This window comes from Hylobates moloch, unplaced genomic scaffold (genome assembly GCF_009828535.3).
Source record: "Hylobates moloch isolate HMO894 unplaced genomic scaffold, HMol_V3 SCAFFOLD_15, whole genome shotgun sequence".
NCBI lineage: Eukaryota > Metazoa > Chordata > Mammalia > Primates > Hylobatidae > Hylobates > Hylobates moloch.
The window spans coordinates 92,683,915-92,706,803 of record NW_026652290.1 but is presented as its reverse complement, the minus strand read 5'-3'; the positions used below and the strand labels follow the sequence as shown (position 1 = coordinate 92,706,803).

The window sequence follows — 22,889 nt, the reverse complement described above, 5'->3', positions numbered from 1 at the left end:
CCGAGCGACCGCGGGGTTTCGTCCCGCCTCCGGACCTGGGTGCCAATCGAAGAGGCGTTGCCCGGGCGACGACCCCACCTTTTCCGGTGCGGGCCCGCGGCTTCCGGCAGGGGGCCCGGCTGCGGGCGGCAGTCCAGCAGCGGCTGGGCCCGGGGGGCGCCCAAGATGGCGGCGGGCGGCGCAGAGGGCGGCTCGGGCCCCGGCGCCGCCATGGGGGACTGCGCGGAGATTAAGTCGCAGTTCCGCACGCGCGAGGGTTTCTACAAGCTGCTCCCGGGCGACGGCGCCGCTCGCAGGTCGGGTCCGGCTTCCGCCCAGACCCCGGTGCCGCCTCAGCCACCGCAGCCCCCGCCCGGCCCTGCCTCCGCCACCGGTCCCGGCGCTGCAGGCCCCGCGTCGTCCCCGCCGCCCGCAGGCCCTGGACCCGGGCCCGCGCTGCCCGCCGTGCGCCTCAGCCTCGTGCGCCTCGGGGAGCCAGACAGCGCCGGGGCCGGGGAGCCGCCCGCCACGCCCGCGGGGCTGGGCTCGGGGGGAGACCGCGTCTGCTTCAACTTGGGCCGTGAGCTCTATTTCTACCCAGGCTGCTGCCGCCGTGGGAGCCAACGGGTGAGCGGCCTGTATCGTGGGGCCCTGGGTGCTGAAAGGATGGAGGTTCCAGAGAACTGATAGGAGGGTCCCCGAATTGACATGGGGCCCTGAGATAGGCATCCTAAATGTGATGGACATCATAGGGCGACAGCATTGGAGGGAGTACAGGATTCTGAAATGTGATGAGAGGCCCGCGGGGTGCTGGGCAGGCATCTTGGAGGTGATGGGGGAAATCCCCTTTACCCCCGTCATGCGTAGGAGTTCTGGGATGGTGACTGTTGGACATGATGGGGTATCTGAGATGAGGTGGGATCCCCCGGGTTCTGGGGTGGCAGGCATTCTGCAGGTAGTGGGGAATCATGAGGTGATGCAAGCCCAGAGGTGATGGAGAACCCAGTATTGCAGCCTGGAGGTGTTGGAGAGGGGTCTTGAGATTGAGCCCAGGAATGAGGAGAAGTCTAGAAGTGATGGGGGCCTTGAAGGTAATAGGGGATCCAGAAGCTGGATGGGATTCTAGAGAAAATTGGGGTCTGGAAGTCATGAGGGTCCTGGAGGAGATGAACGTCTGGAAGCTGATGGGAGGTCTCAAGGGGATGAGAGGCCCTGGCAGGGGAATCTGCAGGTGGGATTCAGGACATCTCTAAAGCGATGTGGTGAGAACCCTGGCCTTTTATGGTGGTCCCAGAAATGATGGGGATCCTTCAGAGCCCCGAGGTAATAAATGGACCTAAAATGTGGGAGACCATGAGGTTTGACGGGTCCCAGAACTGTGGCGGTTTAGCGACTCCGAAGTGAAGAGAATACTAGGATGTTAGTCTTTAGAGTCCTGGGAATTTGGGTGACCTCGAGGTTTGGGGGTCTTGGAATATTGTGGTACTAGGTCCCAAGGGAGTTGCTGAGGTTATCGGATGGAGTGGTGAGGCTAAAAGGAATTGGAGCTTAGGAACTGTGTGGACGCAGAACCCTGATGATGTGGACAAGGGTGTCTCTGAATTAGAGGTGACCCAACTTTGGGGAGACACTGTGGTCAAGGGGGATCCTTACCATCTTTTTTGCTACTCTGTCTGTGATTTGGGTCCCCTTCCCGTCTGTGGTTGCCCCCTCCTTCCCAATCCACCTACTCACCTCCCCACTTCCCTCTGGGTTCTAACCCTGCTTCCTCTTAGTGGTTTCCCCCAACCTCAACATCCTCTTCCTTCCCCTCAGTGGCATACACCATTAACTCCTTTTCTCCCACCCCTCAAGTCCATTGACCTCAACAAGCCAATTGACAAGCGGATCTACAAGGGCACCCAGCCCACCTGCCATGATTTCAACCAGTTCACTGCTGCCACTGAGACCATCTCGCTGCTGGTGGGCTTCTCAGCGGGTCAGGTGCAGTACCTGGATCTCATCAAAAAGGACACCAGCAAGCTGTTCAATGAGGAGGTGATTGCAGCCCCCAGAGCCCCCAACTTCTTTGCCTTCTCACCTACCCACTATATGCCATTAGAATGCAGCTGCCTGGGGAACAGTGTAGGCCTGAGAGGGGCAGGACCAGGGAGAGATGGAGAATGGGGTGACAGCAGCTAATGACGGCTGCACTTACTGTACCCAGGCCCTATGCTGTGTTACTCCTGTGCTGAATACTTTACTCCTTGAGTTTTCTTTCTTTCTTTCTTTTATTTATTTATTTTGAGATGGAGTCTCGCCCTGTCACCCAGACTGGAGTGTGGCACGATCTCCGCTCACTGCAAGCTCCGCCTCCCGGGTTCATGCCATTCTCCTGCCTCAGCCTCCTGAGTACCTGGGACTTCAGGCGCCCGCCGCCACGCCCGGCTAATTTTGTGTATTTTTAGTAGAGACGGGGTTTCACCGTGTTAGTCAGGATGGTCTTGATCTCCTGACCTCGTGATCCGCCCACCTTGGCCTCCCAAAGTGGTGGGATTACAGGCGTGAGCCACTGCGCCCGGCCATTCCTTGAGTTTTCATCAACCAGTGGATACAGAAGTGTGCTGCCCGTTTTGCAGATTACAGAATTGAGGCTAGTAAATAAGTCAGGACTTAGTTGATGCCCTTGCTGTTTGAGTTCTGGGCTCTGGAGGCTTTGGATTCAAAGCCCTGCTGCACCGTTTACTCACCGTGTGACTTTGGGAAGGTGACCATTCTCTGAGCCTCACTTCTCCTCTGCAAAATGGGATTCCAGTTCCTACCTTGCAGGACCGCTGTTGTAGAATCATACATGGAGATTGCTCAGTCCTGGGCCAACTTGGCCTATGAGGAGATACCAGTAAACGACCTTATCCGCGGGCAGGGACTGCTCTTGGCTTCTGTCTCATTCTCTCTGGTCCAGAGGAGGTGTTCCATAAATATTCTCAGAATGAGTGAATGGCTGAAGGGAGTGAACGGAACAGTCAGTGGATTAAAAATTCATTAGCTCATCCATTCACAAATAGTTTTTGAGCATCCGTTCTGTGCCAGGCACCATTCCCAGCACTAGGGATATCACATCTCAGGGCCCTGGACAGGAGGCCCTGCCCTTTTGGAGCTTTCAGTCTAGCTGGGGAGACAGACAGTTAATCAAGTTAAGTCTTCCTGTGTCAGCAGGTGATTAAGGCCTGTTTAGAAGAAGCAGTGGGGAAGAGGCTGAGGGAAGCTTGGAGAGTTTAGTAGGGTGGTCAGGAAAGCCCTTACTAAGAGGTGATATTGAAATAAAGACCTGAAGGAGGCAGGTGAGAAGAGTTGCCTGGGGAAGGGCATTTTTTTTTTTTTCTGAGATAGGGTCTCACTCTGTTGTTCGTGCTGGAGTGCAGTGGTACGATCTTGGTTCACTGCAACCTCCGCCTCCCAGGCTCAAGCAATCCTCCCACATTAGCCTCTTGAGTAGCTGGGACTACAGGTGTGCACCACCACAGCTGGCTAACTTTTGTATTTTTTGTAGAGATGGGGTCTCTTTATGTTGCCCAGGCTGGTTTCGAACTCCTGGGCTCAAGCTATTCTGCTTTGGCCTCCCAAAGCGCTGGGATTATAGGCGTGAGCCACCGCACCCAGCCAAGAAGGACATTCTGAGTAGCGGGGCCAGCTAGGACAAGTGCAGGATTGAACAGAAGCCGTGTGGCCAGTGCAGTTACTGAGGGAGAGAGGATGGTAGATGAGTTCCAAGAAATAACAGAGGGGCCGGTTCATGGAGAGTCTGGAAGGTCATGGAGAGTCTGGAAGGTCACGGAGAGACTTTGCCTTACTCTTAGTTGGAAGCCTGTGGAGGAGCCTTTCTCACTGGGGCTCACCTGAGCCCTGGAAGGCAGAAGTGACTGGAGTGATTATTTGCTCAGTTCTCCCAAGAGATGGAGGCGCCTCATCCCGGGAGAGCAGCTCCTTAGTTGCATACGCTGGCTGCCTGAGAGCATTAGGGCCTCGGGCTCTGGAACCCTGCATGAGAGAGGCTGCGAAGTGTTCAGAGCAAGACGGTGCCAGGTGCTGGCTGATACTTCACAGAACATCGCTGTGGCGGCTGCAGAGGACAGACAGGCCCAGGCATTGGAGCCTGAGGCCAGTCACACAGCATTGCAGGCTTGGGGTGGTTGAATGGGATGCTGAGAGGAGGTCGGATTCTGGGTGTATTTTTTCTTTTTTTTTTTCTTTTGAGATGGAGTCTCGCTCTGTCGCCCAGGCTGGAGTACAGTGGCATGATCTCCGCTCACTGCAACCTCCACCTCCCAGGTTCAAGCAATTCTGCCTCAGCCTCCTGAGTAGCTGGGACTACAGGCGCCCACCACCATGCCTGGCTAATTTTTATATTTTTAGTAGAGATTTTGTATCTCTACTTGTATTTCACCATATTGGCTAGGCTGGTCTGGAACTCCTGCCTTTGTGATCCGCCCGCCTCAGCCTCCCAAAGTGCTGGGATTACAGGCGTGAGCCACCGCGCCCAGCCGCTTCTGGTTGTGTTTTGAAGGTCGAGCTCATAGGATTTGTGGAAGGATTGGATGAGGAAAAGAGGGGCAGATGCCGAGGTTTTTTGTCTAAGCACCTAGCGGGATGGGGGGTTGTCACTCATTTGTCCAGGAATTACCTTCAAGCTGCTTTCTGTGTGCACTGCTTTAAAGAACAGCGAACCAAACAAAGATTGCTTCCTTTGGGGAGCTGGCTTTCTGTGAAGAAATTTCCTACTTGAAGCCTGACATAGTAAAGATCGGGGGAGGGTTAGGCAGATACAGCGGTCCCCAACCTTTTTGGCACCAGGGACTGGTCTTATGGAAGACAGTTTTTCCATGGACTGTTGGGGGGATGGTTTTGGGATGAAACCGTTCCGCCTCTGATCATCAGGTATTAGATTCTAATAAGGAGCACACACCTAGATCCCTCGCATGCGCAGTTCATGGTGGGGTTCGCGCTCTTATGAGGATCGAATGGTGCACTGCTCTGGTAGGAGGCCGGGCTCAGGCTGTAATGCCTGCTCGCCCACCACTCACCTCCTGCTGCGTGGCCTTGTTCCTAACAGGCCACGGACCACTACTGTTCCATGGCCCGGAGCTTGAGGACCCCGAGATACAGGACAATTCTATGGCAAGCAGGACTGTCCCCTCGCCAAAGATGGGACATCGAGGCTCCTTGGAGCACCCTGTGGCCACCTTGCAGCAGCCTCTGTTTCCCCATGTTTCCATGACCTGGTGTCCATCTGTCTTCCCCAGTTTGGGAGCTTCTCTCTGCGGAGGACCTGGGCCTGGTGTGGCACCTGCTGTGTGAGCGGGGCCATGTCCAACGGCCTTCTTGGGGACTTTGGGTGGGGGAGAAGGTCTGCCTGGGTTTTACTGCCTTCTCCCAACCCCACCCTGTCTCCCCTGGCAGCGGCTGATCGACAAGACCAAGGTGACGTATCTGAAGTGGCTGCCGGAGTCGGAGAGCCTGTTCCTGGCATCACACGCCAGTGGCCACCTGTACCTGTACAACGTCAGCCACCCCTGCGCCTCGGCCCCGCCCCAGTACAGCCTGCTGAAGCAGGGCGAGGGCTTCTCTGTCTATGCTGCCAAGAGCAAGGCACCCCGCAACCCGCTGGCCAAGTGGGCGGTGGGTGAGGGGCCCCTCAACGAGTTCGCCTTCTCGCCCGATGGCCGGCACCTGGCCTGTGTGAGCCAGGACGGCTGCCTGCGTGTCTTCCACTTCGACTCCATGCTCCTGCGCGGGCTCATGAAGAGCTACTTTGGGGGCCTGCTGTGTGTGTGCTGGAGCCCCGACGGCCGTTACGTGGTGACGGGTGGCGAAGATGACCTGGTCACCGTGTGGTCCTTCACCGAGGGCCGCGTGGTGGCTCGAGGCCATGGCCACAAGTCCTGGGTCAACGCTGTGGCCTTTGACCCCTACACCACACGGGCAGAGGAGGCGGCGACAGCAGCCGGTGCTGATGGGGAGCGGAGCGGCGAGGAGGAGGAGGAGGAGCCCGAGGCTGCAGGCACAGGCTCGGCCGGGGGCGCCCCGCTGTCTCCACTGCCCAAGGCTGGCTCCATTACTTACCGCTTTGGCTCGGCAGGCCAGGACACGCAGTTCTGTCTGTGGGACCTCACTGAAGACGTGCTCTACCCGCACCCGCCCCTGGCCCGCACCCGCACCCTCCCTGGCACACCTGGCACCACGCCACCGGCCGCCAGCAGCTCGAGGGGTGGCGAGCCTGGCCCAGGCCCCCTGCCTCGCTCGCTGTCTCGCTCCAACAGTCTCCCGCACCCGGCGGGCGGGGGCAAGGCGGGCGGCCCGGGTGTGGCGGCAGAGCCTGGCACACCATTCAGCATCGGCCGCTTCGCTACGCTCACACTGCAGGAGCGGCGGGACCGGGGGGCCGAGAAGGAGCACAAGCGCTACCACAGCCTGGGCAACATCAGCCGGGGTGGCAGTGGCGGCAGCAGCAGCGGTGGGGAGAAGCCCAGCGGCCCTGTTCCCCGCAGTCGCCTGGACCCCGCCAAGGTGCTGGGGACCGCGCTGTGCCCGCGCATCCATGAGGTGCCCCTGCTGGAGCCCCTTGTGTGCAAGAAGATCGCCCAGGAGCGGCTCACAGTCCTCCTGTTCCTGGAGGACTGCATCATCACTGCCTGCCAGGAGGGCCTCATCTGCACCTGGGCCCGGCCGGGCAAGGCGGTGAGTGGCCCCATGCCAGCCTGCCGGGGACCTGGCAGGACCCTTGGTGGGAAGAGGCAGGCGTTGGCAGAGAGAGGGCTTTGTTGCTTTCACAGCCTCTATCTCCGTGGGGTGAGGGGAAGCCAGGGAAATCTTAGTGTCTCAGAACAAGACTTCTCAGATCTTAGAGTGAGGGGGTCTAGCCCTAGGCAGCAGGCAGCAGAAAGAGGGGTGGGTGTGAAAGCCAGCTGGGAGTTGGAACGTCCAAGGCTGGCCGTCTGAAGAGCAGCAGATGGGCCCCACATGGCCAGGTCTTACTGCCTGTCACTTGAACCAAAATCTATTTCTATTGAACATCTGTTTTTTAAATGGTGAAAATTTTTGAGTACTTCAGGCCAAAACTCTAGGGGCGAGCTCAAGTCTGTGGGCGTGGCTGCTAGCCTGGGTCTGGGACTCAGGATCCGAGCCTCCTGCTGAAGGCACAGGCTGGGAATCCCAGGCCTGGGTTCCAGTCCTACTCCCTCTGTGACCCCGGACAAGTCACTGCCCCCTCTGACCTCCAACTCATCACCTCTTAGAACAGAGCCTGTAGGATGGGCAGTGGGTGGATGCGCTTGCCTCCTGGGTGGGCTGTGGCGTTGGGAAGGTCATAGTAGGCGAAGCAGGCCTGGCACCTTGTAAGTTCAGAGCTCGTCTTGGGTGTCTCAGCTTCTTAGGGCTTAGACTCAGTTGCCCAGGGTCCTGGAGGCCGTGGCTTGGTTCCTCAGATCCTCGGTTTTGGAATCATAGAGTCTTGAGTCCCTAGAACTTGAGAGCACAGTATGAGTGCCTCGGAGGCAAGAGCGGTGGGATTTGGGGAGTCTGGTTGAGTCCTAAAAGACACCCCTCTGTCTCCCTAGTTCACAGACGAGGAGACCGAGGCCCAGACAGGGGAAGGAAGTTGGCCCAGGTCACCCAGCAAGTCAGTGGTAGAGGTAGGACTGTCCCTGAGTTCTTTCCCCAGCACCTCAGGGTCCCTCCCAAGTTAGAAGGGAGCTCCAGTTTCCCCCTCCCCTCCCACCCTTACCCTTATCCCATCGTCTCACTCAGGATCCACCAAGGACTTTGATTATTGAATGGAAGTGCTGACTGCCAGGACAGGAAGCTAGCTAAGATGCAAGTTCCCAGCCTAGAGCAGTGACCTCTGGGGGGTCTGGGGCGGACCCAAGGGCAAGGCCAGGGTGGTAGCAGCTTTGGGGACTCTGGGCTGGCTCCCTCCCCTTGACACTGGCTGAAGCCCAGGTTGTCTCTAACCCCTCCCATCTCTCCCTCTCATCTTCCCCAGGGCATCTCCTCCCAACCAGGCAACTCCCCGAGTGGCACAGTGGTGTGAAGCCATGGATATCGGGCCCCCCCACCCCATGCCCCCAGCCTCCTAGCCATAACCCTCCCCGCTGACCTCACGGATCAACGTATTAACAAGACTAACCATGACGGATGGACTGCTCCAGTCCCCCCACCTGCACAAAATTTGGGGGCCCCCCAGACTGGCCCGGACACTGGGGCGATGTAATGGCCCTTGTGGCCTGAGCCTTGTCCCCCACCCACTGCCAAGTACAATGACCTCTTCCTCTGAAACATCAGTGTTACCCTCATCCCTGTCCCCAGCATGTGACTGGTCACTCCTGGGGAGAGACTCCCCACCCCTGCCACAAGAGCCCCAGGTCTGCAGTGTGCCCCTCAGTTGAGTGGGCAGGGACAGGGGTGGTCCAGCCCTCGCCCGGCCCCCACTCCAGCCGCCCTTGCTATTGTCTGTGCTTTTGAAGAGTGTTAAATTATGGAAGCCCCTCAGGTTCCTCCCTGTCCCGCAGGACCTCTTATTTATACTAAAGTTCCCTGTTTTCTCAGCGGCTCTGTCCCCTTCAGAGGAGGTGATGTAGAGGACCTGTGTGTGTGCTCTGTGGTTCTAGGCAGTCCGCTTTCCCCAGAGGAGGAGTGCAGGCCTGCTTCCAGCCCAGCGCCTCCCACCCCTTTTCATAGCAGGAAAAGCCAGAGCCCAGGGAGGGAACGGACCTGCGAGTCACACAACTGGTGACCCACACCAGCGGCTGGAGCAGGACCCTCTTGGGAAGAAGAGCCTCCCGCCCGCAGCCAGGGCCCTCATCAAAGTCCTCAGTGGGTGTTTTTTAAATTGTCAGAACTGCCCAGAACCGTCTTTCCCAGGCCCTGCCCAGCTGGGACTCCTCGGTCCTTGCCTCCTAGTTTCTCAGGCCTGGCCCTTCCACTCTGGAGAACTGTCCACCCTGGAAAGAAGAGCTCAGATCCCTCTTGGCTCTCGGAGCCGCATGGAGTGTGTCTTCCCGCGCCACCCTCCACCCCCCGAAATGTTTCTGTTTCTAATCCCAGCCTGGGCAGGAATGTGGCTCCCCGGCCAGGGGCCAAGGAGCTATTTTGGGGTCTCGTTTGCCCGGGGAGGGCTTGGCTCCACCACTTTCCTCCCCCAGGCTTTGAGCAGCAGGTCACCCCTGTTCAGGCTCTGAGGGTGCCCCCTCCTGGTCCTCTCCTCACCACCCCTTCCCCACCTCCTGGAAAAAAAAAAAAAAAAGCCAGTATAAAGCAGAGAGCCTGAGGGCTAAATTTAACTGTCCGAGTCGGAATCCATCTCTGAGTCACCCAAGAAGCTGCCCTGGCCTCCCGCCCCCTTCCCAGGCCTCAGCCCCTTTCTCCCACCCAGCCCCAGCCCCAGCCCCCAGCCTCCAGCCTCCAGCTCTGGAGCTTGTCGGGAGCAAGGGGGTGGTTGCTACTGGGTCACTCAGCCTCAATTGGCCCCGTTTCAGCAATGGGCAGGTTCCTCTTGGAATTCATCACACTTGTGGCTTCCTCTGTGCTCTACCTTTTTATTGGGGTGACAATGTGACAGCTGAGATTCTCCATCTGTTCCCCCTACTCTAGCACTGAAGGGTTCTGAAGGGCCCTGGAAGGAGGGAGTTTGGGGGGCTGGCTTGTGAGGGGTTAAGGCTGGGAGGCGGGAGGGGGGCTGGACCAAGGGGTGGGGAGAAGGGGAGGAGGCCTCGGCAGCAGAGAGAAGTGGCCAGAGAGGCCCAGGGGACAGCCAGGGACAGGCAGACATGCAGCCAGGGCTCCAGGGCCTGGACAGGGGCTGCCAGGCCCTGTGACAGGAGGACCCCGAGCCCCCGGCCCGGGGAGGGGCCATGGTGTTGCCTGTCCAACATGTCAGCCGAGGTGCGGCTGAGGCGGCTCCAGCAGCTGGTGTTGGACCCCGGCTTCCTGGGGCTGGAGCCCCTGCTCGACCTTCTCCTGGGCGTCCACCAGGAGCTGGGCGCCTCCGAACTGGCCCAGGACAAGTACGTGGCCGACTTCTTGCAGTGGGGTGAGTGCCTGCCCTCGGGGCTCCTGCAGATGGGGTGGGGGTGGGGCAGGAGACAGGTCTGGGCACAAAGGCCTGGCTGTTGGGGGGGGCAGGATGGCAGGATGGGCATGTGGAGATCCTCCCATCCTGGGGCTCAGTGTGGACCTGGGTCCTGGGGCAACATTTCTTTGCCCTATGCCACCACCCTGGAGGGGCAGAGTAAGGTCAGCAGAGGCCAGGGTGGCTATGACTCAGAGCCATGGCTTAGGAGTCACAGCAGGCTAGGCTGCCAACAGCCTCCCATGGCCTCTCTGCACCCCGCCTCAGGGTCAGAGTCAGGGTCAGGGTCATGCTGGGAGCTCCCTTTCCTAGGACCCTCCCCCCAAAAGTGGGCTCTATGGCCCTCTCCCCTGGTTTCCTGCGGACTGGGGCAAGCCAAGAGGGCCAGCATGGGGCAGCTGCCAGGGGCGCAGCCGACAGGCAGGTGTTCGGCGCCAGCCTCTCCAGCTGCCCCAACAGGTGCCCAGGCGCTGGGAGGGCAGTGACTCACCCGGGCGCTGGGGGAGAACCAGCTTTGCAGACAGGCACCACCAACGCCCCCTCCTCTGTGATCCAGGAGGGACAACTTTGGGTTCTTCTGGGTGTGCCTCCTCCTTTTGTAGGTTCTGCGCCCACCCCCACCCCCAGCCCCAAAGTCTCGGTCCCTATGAGCCGTGTGGGTCAGCCACCATTCCCGCCACCCCGGGTCCCTGCGTCCTTTAGTTCTCCTGGCCCAGGGCCTCCAACCTTCCAGCTGTCCCACAAAACCCCTTCTTGCAAGGGCTTTCCAGGGCCTTGGGCCAGGGCTGGAAGGAGGATGCTTCCGCTTCTGCCAGCTGCCTTGTCTGCCCACCTCCTCCCCAAGCCCAGGACTCGGGCTCACTGGTCACTGGTTTCTTTCATTCCCAGCACCCTGCCCCTCTGGCCCTCAGCGACTGGTGCTTGGTCTTTGGCCTGTGTGTGACAAAGTGTGTGACACTTGTTTCCTGTTTCTCCACCTTCCCCTGCTTCTTGTGTCCATCTCTTTCTGACCCAGGCTTGGTTCTTCTCCCTCCTCCTCCCATTTCACAGATGGGAAGGTGGAGGCCAAGAGGGGCCAGGCCACTCAGCCTCTGGAAAAACCTTCTCCCAACCTCCCACAGCCCCTAATGACTCTCCTGGCCTCCCTTTAGCAGAGGATGTGGGGCTGGCAGGGTAAACTGAGACCGGGCGGGGTAGGGGTCTGGCGCTCCCGGGAGGAGCACTCCTTTTGTGGCCCGAGCTGCATCTTGCGGCCCCTCCCCTGCCAGGCCTGGGGCGGGGGAGGGGGCCAGGGTTCCTGCTGCCTTAAAAGGGCTCAGTGTCTTGGCTCTCTCCTCCCTCCCCCGTCCTCAGCCCTGGCTGGTTTGTCCCTGCTGGCCCACTCTCCCGGAACCCCCCCGGAACCCCTCTCTTTCCTCCAGAACCCACTGTGTCCTCTCCTTCCCTCCCCTCCTACACCCATCCCTCTCTCCATCCTGCCTCCACTTCTTCCACCCCCCAGGAGTCCAGGCCTTCTTGTCCCCACAGTCCCTGAGCCACAAGCCTCCACCCCAGCTGGTCCCCTACCCAGGCTGCCCTGTTTAACATTCCTAGTCATAGGACCTTGACTTCCCAGAGGCCTGATTGTCATCTGTAAATAAGGCGTAGGACTAAAGCACTCCTCCTGGAGGACTGAGAGATGGGCTGGACCGGAGCACTTGAGTCTGGGATGTGTGACCATGCTGGCTTTGTCTCCCTGTCCTGTTCCTTCCCCCAGCCCCAAATCCAGGGTTTCCTAAAGTGTGGTTCAAGAACCACCTGCATCTGAATCTAGAGGTACTGGATACAACCCCACGTCTGGGCCATTATCTAGGACATTCTACATGAGAACATGGGGGTGGGGCCCTGGCTGCACCTGAACTGTCACCTGGAGTCAGGGTGGAGGGCTGGAACTCCAGGAAGGTGGAAGAACTGGGTCTTATTTCCTTCTCCCCTTGTTCTTTAGGGTCTGCCCTTCTGCAGACCTCGTTACCCCACTCTCACCATCCTGCACACCCTTGGAGCCCTCTGGGCCAATGCCCTGTCCCACAAAGGGCTTCTCAGGCATCTCACCTCTACGGGAGGGCAGTTTTGGTCCCCAGAACCTTACACAGTGTTTATGTGGGGAAGCCCTTGGGAAGCAGACAGTCCTAGGGTGAAGCTGAGAGGCAGAGAGAAGGGGAGACAGAGGGTGGGGCTTTTCCCCTTGTCTCTAGTGCCCTTTCTGGTGACCCTCGGTTCTTTTCCCCCACCACGCCCCCAGCGGAGCCCATCGTGGTGAGGCTTAAGGAGGTCCGACTGCAGAGGGACGACTTCGAGATTCTGAAGGTGATCGGACGCGGGGCGTTCAGCGAGGTAAGCCGAACCGGGCGGGAGCCTGACTTGACTTGTGGTGGGCGGGGCATAGGGGTTGGGGCGGGGCCTTAGAAATTGATGAATGACTGAGCCTTAGAACCTAGGGCTGGGCTGGAGGCGGGGCTTGGGACCAATGGGCGTGGTGTGGAAGGTGGGCGGGGCCACGGCTGGGTGCAGAAGAGGGTGGAGTTGGGTCTGGGCGAGCCCTTCTGTTTTCCCGCCGTCTCCACTCTACCTGCCTATCTCGACTTCAGGTAGCGGTAGTGAAGATGAAGCAGACGGGCCAGGTGTATGCCATGAAGATCATGAACAAGTGGGACATGCTGAAGAGGGGCGAGGTGAGGGGCTGGGTGGGCGTGGGGGGCTTTGAGGATCCGCGCCCCGTCTCCGGCTGCAGCTGCTCCGGGTGCCCTGCAGGTGTCGTGCTTCCGTGAGGAGAGGGACGTGTTGGTGAATGGGGACCGGCGGTGGATCACGCAGCTGCACTTCGCCTTCCAGGATGAGAACTACCTGGTGAGCTCCGGGCCGGGGTGACTAGGAAGAGGGACAGAGCCCGTGCTGTCACTGGACGAGGAGGTGGGGAGAGGAAGCTCTAGAATTGGGGGTGCTGCCTGGAAACGTCTGTGGGAGAGTCTGTGTGCGGTAAGAGGGTGTGTCAGGTGGATGAGGGGCCTTCCCTATCTGGGACGGGGATGGTGTCCCTCACTGCCCGTTTCTGGGCTGATTTGGGGGACTCCTATAAAGACGTCTCTGTTGCGGGGAGTCTCTTACCTGGAATGGGATAGGTCTTCAGGAATTCTAACGGGGCCACTGCCTAGGGAGGTAGTGTCTGGGACCTATTCTCTGGGCGTTGGGTGGGCCTCTGGGTTCTCTTTCCCAGAACATCTCAGGGGGAGTGAATCTGCCCAGTGACATCCCAGGAAAGTTTTTTTGTTTGTGTTTTTTTTCGAGGGGTAGGGGGCAGGGGCCGCAGGTGGTCTCTGATTTGACCCGGCAGATCTCTATGGTTATCTCTGGGCTGGGGCTGCAGGTCTCTGCCCAGGGATGGGGTGTCTCTGGGAAGGGTTGTCCCGGCCATCCGTGATGGATCAGGGCCTCAGGGGACTACCAACCACCCATGACAAACCCCTTCTCAGTACCTGGTCATGGAGTATTACGTGGGCGGGGACCTGCTGACACTGCTGAGCAAGTTTGGGGAGCGGATTCCGGCCGAGATGGCGCGCTTCTACCTGGCGGAGATTGTCATGGCCATAGACTCCGTGCACAGGCTTGGCTACGTGCACAGGTGGGCGCGGCATGGCCGAGGGCTAGGGCGAGGGGATAGCAAGCTTGTTCCCTGGCCAGGTCCTTGGAAGGTCAGAGCCCAGAGAGGCCAAGGCCTAGGGAGGGACCTCCTTGGTTGGGGCCCACTGGGGGGTGCCTGGGATTACGGTCCAGAACTGTAGAATCCCTACAGGGGCGGAAGTGGGGCCCCAAGTGGCACTGTCCAGAGGGGCGGAGCCTGGTGGGACCACAGAAGGGAGGTTCACTTACCCCACCCTTCTCCTTTCCTTGGTGCAGGGACATCAAACCCGACAACATCCTGCTGGACCGCTGCGGCCACATCCGCCTGGCCGACTTCGGCTCTTGCCTCAAGCTGCGGGCAGATGGAACGGTGAGCCAGTGCCCTGGCCACAGAGCAACTCGGGCTGCTGATGAGTGTGGGAGCGGGACTGGATTTGGAGTGGGAAAGAGGTGGTGACCCAGGCTTAAGTGTGCATCTGTGTGGCGGAGCATTAGACCAGGCAGAGGGAGGGGCTAAGCATTTGGGGAGTGGTTGGAAGGAGGGCCCAGAGCTGGTGGGCCCAGAGTTGTGGGCCCAAGCCTGGCTCTGTTCCTTTTGGTCCAGGTGCGGTCGCTAGTGGCTGTGGGCACCCCAGACTACCTGTCCCCCGAGATCCTGCAGGCTGTGGGCAGTGGGCCCGGGACAGGCAGCTACGGGCCCGAGTGTGACTGGTGGGCGCTGGGTGTATTCGCCTATGAAATGTTCTATGGGCAGACGCCCTTCTACGCGGATTCCACGGCGGAGACCTATGGCAAGATCGTCCACTACAAGGTGAGCACGGCCCCAGGGAGCCCTGGCCTCTCCCGGTAGGCGCTCCCAGGCTATCGCCTCCTCTCCCTCTGAGCAGGAGCACCTCTCTCTGCCGCTGGCGGAAGAAGGGGTCCCCGAGGAGGCTCGAGACTTCATTCAGAGGCTGCTGTGTCCCCCGGAGACACGGCTGGGCCGGGGTGGAGCAGGCGACTTCCGGACACATCCCTTCTTCTCTGGCCTCGACTGGGATGGTCTCCGAGACAGCGTGCCCCCCTTTACACCGGATTTCGAAGGTGCCACCGACACATGCAACTTCGACTTGGTGGAGGACGGGCTCACTGCCATGGTGAGCGGGGGCGGGGTAGGTACCTGTGGCCCCTGCTCGGCTGCGGGAACCTCCCCATGCTCCCTCCATAAAGTTGGAGTAAGGACAGTGCCTACCTCCTGGGGTCCTGAATCACTCATTCCCCCGAGCACTTGCTCTGTGCCCATCTAGTGCTGAGGACTCAGCAGTGACCTAGACTTACAGTCCAGTAGGGGAACACAGACCAGTCTTCAGACAGTGAGGCCCCAGAGTGATCAGGGCTGAGACAATGGAGTGCAGGGGGTGGGGGGCTCCTGACTCAGCAAGGAAGGTCCTGGAGGGCTTCCTGGAGTGGGGAGCTATCTGAGCTGAGACTTGGAGGGATGAGAAGCAGGAGAGGACTCCTCCTCCCTTAGGCGGTCTCTTTTCGCCATGTAACAAGCTGTCGTGGCATGCTTGCTCGGCTCTGTACCCTTTTGCTGAACAATACTGGGGATCCAGCACAGACCAGATGAGCTCTGGTCCCTGCCCTCATCCACTTGCAGTCTAGAGAATTAGAGAATTATGGAGAGTGTGGCAGGTGCCCTGAAGGGAAGCAACAGGATACAAGAAAAAATGGTGGGGCCAGGCACGGTGGCTCACGCCTGTAACCCCAGCAATTTGGGAGGCCGAAGCGGGTGGGTTGTTTGAGCCCAGGAGTTTGAGACCAGCCTGAGCAACGTGGTGAGACCCCATCTCTACAAAAATGTTTTAAAAATTGGCTGGGCGTGGTGGCACATGCCTGTATACTCAGCTACTAGGGAGGCCGATGTGGGCTTGGGCCCAGGAGGTCAAGGCTGCAGTGAGCTGTGATTGTGCCACTGCACTCCAGCCTGGGCAACAGAGAGCGACTCTGTCTCAAAAATAAGATAAATTGAAATTAAAAAATAGGCTGGGCTGGCTGGGCGCGGTGGCCCACGCCTGTAATCCCAGCACTTTGGGAGGCTGAGGCAGGCGGATCACAAGGTCAGGAGATCGAGACCATCCTGGCTAACACGGTGAAACCCCATCTCTACTAAAAATACAAAAAACTAGCCAGGCATGGTGGCAGGCGCCTGTAGTCCCAGCTACTCAGGAGGCTGAGGCAGGAGAATGGCGTGAACCCGGGAGGCGGAGTTTGCAGCGAGCTGAGATCACGCCACTGCACTCCAGCCTGGGCGACAGAGTGAGACTCCGTCTCAAAAAAAAAAAAAAAAAAAAAAAAATAGGCTGGGCTGCGGCCGGGTGCTGTGGCTCATGCCTGTAATCCCAGCACTTTGGGAGTCCAAGGCCGGCGGGTCATAGGATCAGGAGTTTTGAGACTAGCCTGGCCAACACGGTGAAACCCCTTCTCTACTAAAAATACAAGAAAATTAGCTGGGCGTGGTCGTGGGTGCCTGTAATCCCAGCTACTGGGGAAGCTGAGGCAGGAGAATTGCTTGAACCTGGGAGGCAGAGTTTGTAGTGAGCCAAGATCGTGCCACTGCACTCCAGTCTGGGTGACAGAGTGAGACTCCGTCTCAGAAAAAAAAAAAAAGAAACAAAAAGGTTGGGCAAGGTGGTTCACTCCTATAATCCCAGAACTTTGGGAGGCTGAGGCAGGCAGATCACTGGAGGTCAGGAGTTCAAGACCAGCCTGGCCAACATGGTGAAATATTGTGTCTACTAAAAATACAAAACTTAGCCAGGCTTGGTGCCAAGCGTTTGCCTGTAATGCCAGCTACTCAGGAGGCTGAGGCAGGAGAATCACTTGATTAAACCTGGGAGGCAGAGTTAGCAGTGGGCTGGGATCGTGCCACTGCACTCTAGGCTGGGAGACAGCAAGACTCCATCTAAAAAAAAAAAAAGAAGTGGGCTGGGTACAGTGGCTTATATTTGTAATCCCAGCACTGTGGGAGGCTGAGGTTGGAGGACTGCTTGAGCCGAGTTTGGGACTAGAACAGCCGAGATGGGTGGATCACTTGAGATCAGGAGATGGAGACCAGCCTGGCCAGCATGGCGAAACCCCCGGCTCTACCAACAATATAAAAAATTAGCCAGGCGTGGTAGAGGGCGCCTGTAATCTCAGCTACTCGGGAGGCTGAGGCAGGAGAATCGCCTGAACCTGGGAGGCGGAGGTTGCAGTGAGCTGAGATTGTGCCACTGCACTCCAGCCTGGGCAACAGAGCGAGACTCCATGTCAAAAAAAAAAAAAAAAGAAAAAATGCTGGAGGGGCCACTTTAGATAAGCCCTGAGTTGGGGCTGGTTTGGGAGAAACATGTAAGCCAAGATCAAAAAGCAGTGAGGGGCCCTCCCTGACGACTGCTGGTCACATCTGTGTGTCTTACGCAGGAGACACTGTCGGACATTCAAGAAGGTGCGCCGCTGGGGGTCCACCTGCCTTTCGTGGGCTACTCCTACTCCTGCATGGCCCTCAGGTAAGCACTGCCCTGGACGGCCTCCAGGGGCCCCGAGGCTGCTTGAGCTTCCTGGGTCCTGCTCCTCGGCAGCCAATGGAGTTGCAGGATCAGTCTTGGAACCTTACTGTTTTGGGACCAAGGACTCCTAAGAGGCCAGAGTTGGAGGACCTTAAATTTTCAGATCTATGTACTTCAAAATGTTAGATTGAATTTTAAAACCTCAGAGTCACAGACTGGGCTTCCCAGAATCTTGCAACCATCAACTTTTACGTCTGTAGTACACAGAGCCACAGGACTTCAGAATCTTGGAAAATATGAAGTTTAGACTTTTACAATCAGTTGTAAAAGAATGCAAATTCTTTGAATCAGCCATATAACAATAAGGCCATTTAAAAGTATTAATTTAGGCTGGGCGCGGTCCTCACGCCTGTAATCCTAGCATTTTGGGAGGCCGAGGCAGGTGGATCACAAGGTCAGGAGATCAAGACCATCCTGACTAACATGGTGAAACCCTGTCTCTACTAAAAATACAAAAAAATTAGCTGGGCATGGTGGCGGGCGCCTGCAGTCCCCGCTACTCGGGAGGCGAGGCAGGAGAATGGCATGAACCCGGGAGGCGGAGCTTGCAGTGAGCCGAGATCATGCCACTGCATTCCAGCCTGGGCGACAGAGCAAGACTCCATCTCAAAAAAAAAAAAAAAAAAGTATTAATTTAGGCCGGGTGTGGTGGCTCACGCCTGTAATCCCAGCGCTTTGGGAGGATGAGGTGGGTGGATCACCAGAGGTCAGGAGTTCGAGACCAGCCTGACCAACATGGAGAAACCTCATCTCTACTAAAAAACAAATTTAGCCGGGCGTGGTGGCGTATGCCTGTAATCCCAGCTACTCAGGAGGCTGAGGCAGGAGAATCAGAACCCAGGACGGGGCGGTTGTGGTGAGCTGAGATCATGCCATTGCATTCCAGCCTGGGCAACAAGAGCGAAACTTCATCTCAAAAAAAAAAAAAAAGTATTTACAGGCTGGGCATGGTGGCTCACGCTTGGAATCCCAGCACTTTGGGAGGCTGAAGTGGACGGATTGCTTCAGCCCAGGAGTTCAAGACCAGCCTGGGCAACATAATGAGACCCTGTCTCTACAAAAAATTGAAAAAATTTTGCCAGGCATGGTGGTCTGTGCCTGCAGTCCTAGCTACTCAGGAGGCTGAAGTAGGAGGATCGCTTGAGCCTGGAGTTTGAGGCTTCAGTAAGCCGTGATAGATTCCAGCCTAGGCAACAGAGTGAGACCTGGTTTCAAAAAAAGTATTAATTACACAAATAATGCATTGCTTATCACAAGTAAATTAGAAAATACAGATAAGGAAAAGGAAGTTGATATCTCGTGAGCTCACCAGACAGCAGTGGTCCCTGGCTCACACGTGCACTGACACATGTTTAAATACTGGAGAACAGGTTTGTTTTTTTTTTCTTCCTCATGCTACTTTGTCTAAGAGAACAGTTGGTTTTCTAATCAGCTTTTATTACTAGACAACATTACAAATACTATACCTTATTGTTAATGAACTCCAGCGCGATTCTGAACCGCTATGGGGCCTGAACGGTGGGTCAGGATTGAACCCATCCTCTATTAGAACCCAGGCGCATGTCCAGGATAGCTAGGTCCTGAGCCATGTTCCCACAGGAGGGACTGCTGGGTTGGAGGGGACAGCCACTTCATACCCCAGGGAGGAGCTGTCCCCTTCCGACAGCTGAGTGGGGTGTGCTGACGTCAAGTTGCCATCTTGGGGTCCCATGCCCAGTCTTAGGACCAAATCTGTGGAGGTGGCCAGAGCCAAGCAGTCTCTCCATCAGGTCAGCCTCCCTGTCCTGAGGCCCTAAGAAGAGGGGTCTGCAGAGGTCACATGTCAAGGGAGGAGATGAGCTGACCCTAGAACATGGGGGTCTGGACCCCAAGTCCCTGCAGGTTTAGAAAGAGCAGCTCCCAGGGGCCTAAGGCCAGGGGAGGGGCAGGGCTTTTCCTAAGCAGAGGAGGGGTTATTGGCCTACCTGGGACTCTCTTTGCTCTGCTGCTCCCCTTCCTCAAAGCAGGAGGTCTTTGAAGCAGCTGCCCCTACCCACAGGCCAGGAGTTCTGGTTCTCCACCAGAGAATCAGCATTCTGTCTCCCTCCCCACTCCCTCCTCCTCTCCCCAGGGATAGTGAGGTCCCAGGCCCCACACCCATGGAACTGGAGGCCGAGCAGCTGCTTGAGCCACACGTGCAAGCGCCCAGCCTGGAGCCCTCGGTGTCCCCACGGGATGAAACAGTAAGTTGGTGGAGGGGAGGGGGTCCATCGGACAAGCGGGAGAGAAAAGGTGAGGGCTTCCCAGGTGGCGTGCACTGTAGAGCCCTCTAGGGACTTCCTGAACAGAAGCAGACAGAAGCCACGGAGAGACGAGGTTACTTCAGACATGACACGGTCTCTGTAGTTACAGTGGGGCATTAAGTAAGGGTGTGTGTGTTGCTGGGGATCTGAGGAGTTGATCTTTTAGCTGAGCGCTCCCGAAGGAGAAACCAGCCTTGGATAGGCCGGGCGCGGTGGCTCACGCTTGTAATCCCAGCACTTTGGGAGGCCGAGGTGGGCGGATCACGAGGTCAGGAGATCGAGACCACGGTGAAACCCCGTCTCTACTAAAAATAACAAAAAAAAAAAATCAGCCGGGCGTGGTGGCGGGCGCCTGTAGTCCCAGCTACTCGGAGAGGCTGAGGCAGGAGAATGGCGTGAACCCCGGAGGCGGAGCTTGCAGTGAGCCGAGATTGCGCCACTGCACTCCAGCCTGGGCGACAGAGCGAGACTCCGTCTCAAAAAAAAAAAAAAAAAAAAAGAAGAAACCAGCCTTGGAAGGAAAGGTGCCACGTGGTCAGGTGAGAGCCTCAAGGGCAAAGGCCTTGGGCAGGTGGGAATCCTGATTTCTTCCTGAAAGGTAGTTTGGCGGAATCGTTCCTGAGAAGGCTGGAGAGGCCAGCAGGAAACAAAACCCAGCAAGGCCTTTTGTCATGAGGGCATTAGGGAGCTGGAGGGATTTTGAGCAGCAGAGGGACATAGGTTGTGTTAGCGTTTGAGCACCAGCGCTCTGGTCCCTGTGTAGATTTAGAGGACCAGACTCAGGGATGGGGCTGAGGGAGGTAGGGGAGGGAGGGGGCTTGGATCATTGCAGGAGCTATGGGGATTCCAGAAATTTTGAGGGGACGGAGGAGTAGGGGATAAGCAAGGATCCCTAGCCTGGAACCAGTGCCCAAGTCCTGAGTCCTCCGGGAGCCACAGGCAGCCTTAAGCCTGGTTCCCATACACAGGCTGAAGTGGCAGTTCCAGCGGCTATCCCTGCGGTGGAGGCTGAGGCCGAGGTGACGCTGCGGGAGCTCCAGGAGGCCCTGGAGGAGGAGGTGCTCACCCGGCAGAGCTTGAGCCGGGAGATGGAGGCCATCCGCACGGACAACCAGAACTTCGCCAGGTCGGGGTCAGGGCCGGGGCGCGGGGCCCGTGGCAACCCTTGGCAGCCCCTCTCCTCCGGCCCGGACGGACTCACCGTCCTTACCTCCCCACAGTCAACTACGCGAGGCAGAGGCTCGGAACCGGGACCTAGAGGCACACGTCCGGCAGTTGCAGGAGCGGATGGAGTTGCTGCAGGCAGAGGGAGCCACAGGCGAGTCCCTCATGTGTCCCCTTCCCCGGAGGACCGGGAGGAGGTGGGCCGTCTGCTCCGCGGGGCGTGTATAGACACCTGGAGGAGGGAAGGGATCCACGCTGGGGCACGCCGCGCCACCGCCCTCCTTCGCCCCTCCACGCGCCCTATGCCTCTCTCTTCTCCTTCCAGCTGTCACGGGGGTCCCCAGTCCCCGGGCCACGGATCCACCTTCCCATGTAAGACCCCTCTCTTTCCCCTGCCTCAGACCTGCTGCCCACTCTGCAGATCCCCTCTCTGGCTCCTGGTCTCCCCGTCCAGATACAGGGCTCACCCTACGTCTTTGCGACTTTAGAGAGCAGAAGCCCTTCATTCAGCCCCAGATCTCCCTCCGTTCAGGCGTCACCAGATTCCCTCCGGGATCTCCCTAGATAACCTCCCCGGCCTCGATTCCCCTCGGTGTCTCTTGCCCCACCGCTGAGGGTTGGGCTGGGCTCCGATCGGGTCACCTGTCCCTTCTCTCTCCAGCTAGATGGCCCCCCGGCCGTGGCTCTGGGCAAGTGCCCGCTGGTGGGGCCAGGCCCCATGCACCGCCGCCACCTGCTGCTCCCTGCCAGGGTACGTCCGGCTGCCCACGCCCCCCTTCGCCGTCTCGCCCCTCGCTCCACCCGCCCCGTGCCACCCGCTTAGCTGTGCATTTGCGGGGCTGGGCCCACGGCGGGAGGGCGGATCCTCGGGCAGCCAATCAACACAGGCCGCTAGGAAGCAGCCAATGACGAGTTCGGACGGGATTCGAGGCGTGCGAGTGGACTAAACAGCTGTCGGCTGTTGGGGCGGGGGCGGGGCGCAGGGAGGAGTGCGGGCCCACCTATAGGCGTAGGCGGGGCGAGTCACAGGAGCCAATCAGAGGCCTGTGCCAGGTGTTGACCTCGTCCTCTCCCCTCAGGTCCCTAGGCCTGGCCTATCGGAGGCGCTTTTCCTGCTCCTCTTCGCCGTTGCTCTGTCTCGTGCCGCCGCCCTGGGCTGCGTTGGGTTGGTGGCCCACGCCGGCCAACTCACCGCAGTCTGGCGCCGCCCAGGAGCCGCCCGCGCTCCCTGAACCCTAGAACTGTCTTCGACTCCGGGGCCCCGTTGGAAGACTGAGCGTCCGGGGCACGGCACAGAAGCCGCGCCCACCGCCTTCCAGTTCACACCGCTCCTAGCGTGGGTCTCCGCCCAGCTCCAGTCCTGTGATCCGGGCCCGCCCCCTAGCGGCCGGGGAGGGAGGGGCCGGGTCCGCGGCCGTGGAACGGGGCTCGAAGGGTCCTTGTGGCCAGGAATGCTGCTGTTGGTGGGGGCATCACAGACCACTTCTTTCTTTTGGCCAGGCTGAGGCCCTGACGTGGATGGGCAAATTGCAGGCCTGAGAAGGCAGCAAGCCGGGCCGTCCGTGTTCCATCCTCCACGCACCCCCACCTATTGTCGGTTCGCAAACTGCAAATCTTTCTTGTGCATGACGCCCTGCTCTGGGGAGCGTCTGGCGCGATCTCTGCCAGCTTACTCGGGAAATTTGCTTTTGCCAAACGCGCTTTTTCGGGGATCCCGCGCCCCCCTCCTCACTTGCGCTGCTCCCGGAGCCCCAGCCGGCTCCGCCCGCTTCGGCGGTTTGGATATTTATTGACCTCGTCCTCCAACTCGCTGACAGGCTGCAGGACCCCCAACACCCCAATCCACGTTTTGGATGCACTGAGACCCCGACATTCCTCGCTATTTATTGTCTGTCCCCACCTAGAGCCCCACCCCCGACCCTCGCGAATAAAAGGCCCTCCATCTGCCCAAAGCTCTGGACTCCACAGTGTCCGCAGTTTGTGTTGTGGGCAGGAGGCTGCGCAGCGGGCCAATCCGAAGGCGAGTGGAGGCGGCCGAAGGTCTGGGAGGAGCTAGCGGGATGCGAAGCCGACGAATCAGGGTTGGGGGAGGAAAAGCCACGGGGCGGGGCTTTG

The 22,889-nt window shown here is 58.7% G+C and overlaps 2 protein-coding genes across 12 annotated transcripts; both read left to right on the top strand.

Annotated features, from left to right (window-relative positions):
• On the top strand, positions 1-9,596 carry DMWD (DM1 locus, WD repeat containing). 4 transcript variants are annotated; one of them, XM_058428473.1, is made up of 6 exons: positions 2-606; positions 1,834-2,016; positions 5,416-6,693; positions 7,572-7,646; positions 7,762-7,827; positions 7,997-8,558. In XM_058428473.1, exons 1-5 carry the CDS (start codon positions 166-168, stop codon positions 7,798-7,800), a joined length of 2,016 nt encoding a protein of 671 aa, XP_058284456.1. In that variant the 5' UTR covers positions 2-165; the 3' UTR covers positions 7,801-7,827; positions 7,997-8,558. The 4 variants fall into 4 exon arrangements, with proteins under 4 accessions (XP_032034424.1, XP_058284456.1, XP_058284455.1 ...); XM_058428472.1 differs by lacking the exons at positions 7,762-7,827; positions 7,997-8,558 and adding an exon at positions 8,622-9,596; XM_032178532.2 differs by lacking the exon at positions 7,762-7,827 and having other exon boundaries at positions 3-606.
• Positions 9,597-9,745: 149 nt separating this feature from the next.
• Positions 9,746-22,726, top strand: DMPK (DM1 protein kinase). Of its 8 annotated transcripts, XM_032178538.2 has the most exons (16): positions 9,983-10,042; positions 11,838-11,896; positions 12,363-12,454; positions 12,709-12,792; positions 12,872-12,967; positions 13,591-13,739; positions 14,015-14,108; positions 14,343-14,549; positions 14,626-14,889; positions 17,183-17,268; positions 19,439-19,550; positions 20,579-20,736; positions 20,831-20,928; positions 21,100-21,146; positions 21,440-21,525; positions 21,854-22,726. In XM_032178538.2, exons 4-16 carry the CDS (start codon positions 12,724-12,726, stop codon positions 22,011-22,013), a joined length of 1,626 nt encoding a protein of 541 aa, XP_032034429.1. In that variant the 5' UTR covers positions 9,983-10,042; positions 11,838-11,896; positions 12,363-12,454; positions 12,709-12,723; the 3' UTR covers positions 22,014-22,726. The 8 variants fall into 8 exon arrangements, with proteins under 8 accessions (XP_032034430.1, XP_032034427.1, XP_032034428.1 ...); XM_032178536.2 differs by lacking the exon at positions 11,838-11,896 and having other exon boundaries at positions 9,748-10,042; positions 14,626-14,874; XM_032178537.2 differs by lacking the exon at positions 11,838-11,896 and having other exon boundaries at positions 9,748-10,042; positions 14,626-14,874; positions 21,436-21,525.
• The last annotated feature ends 163 nt before the right edge of the window (positions 22,727-22,889 follow it).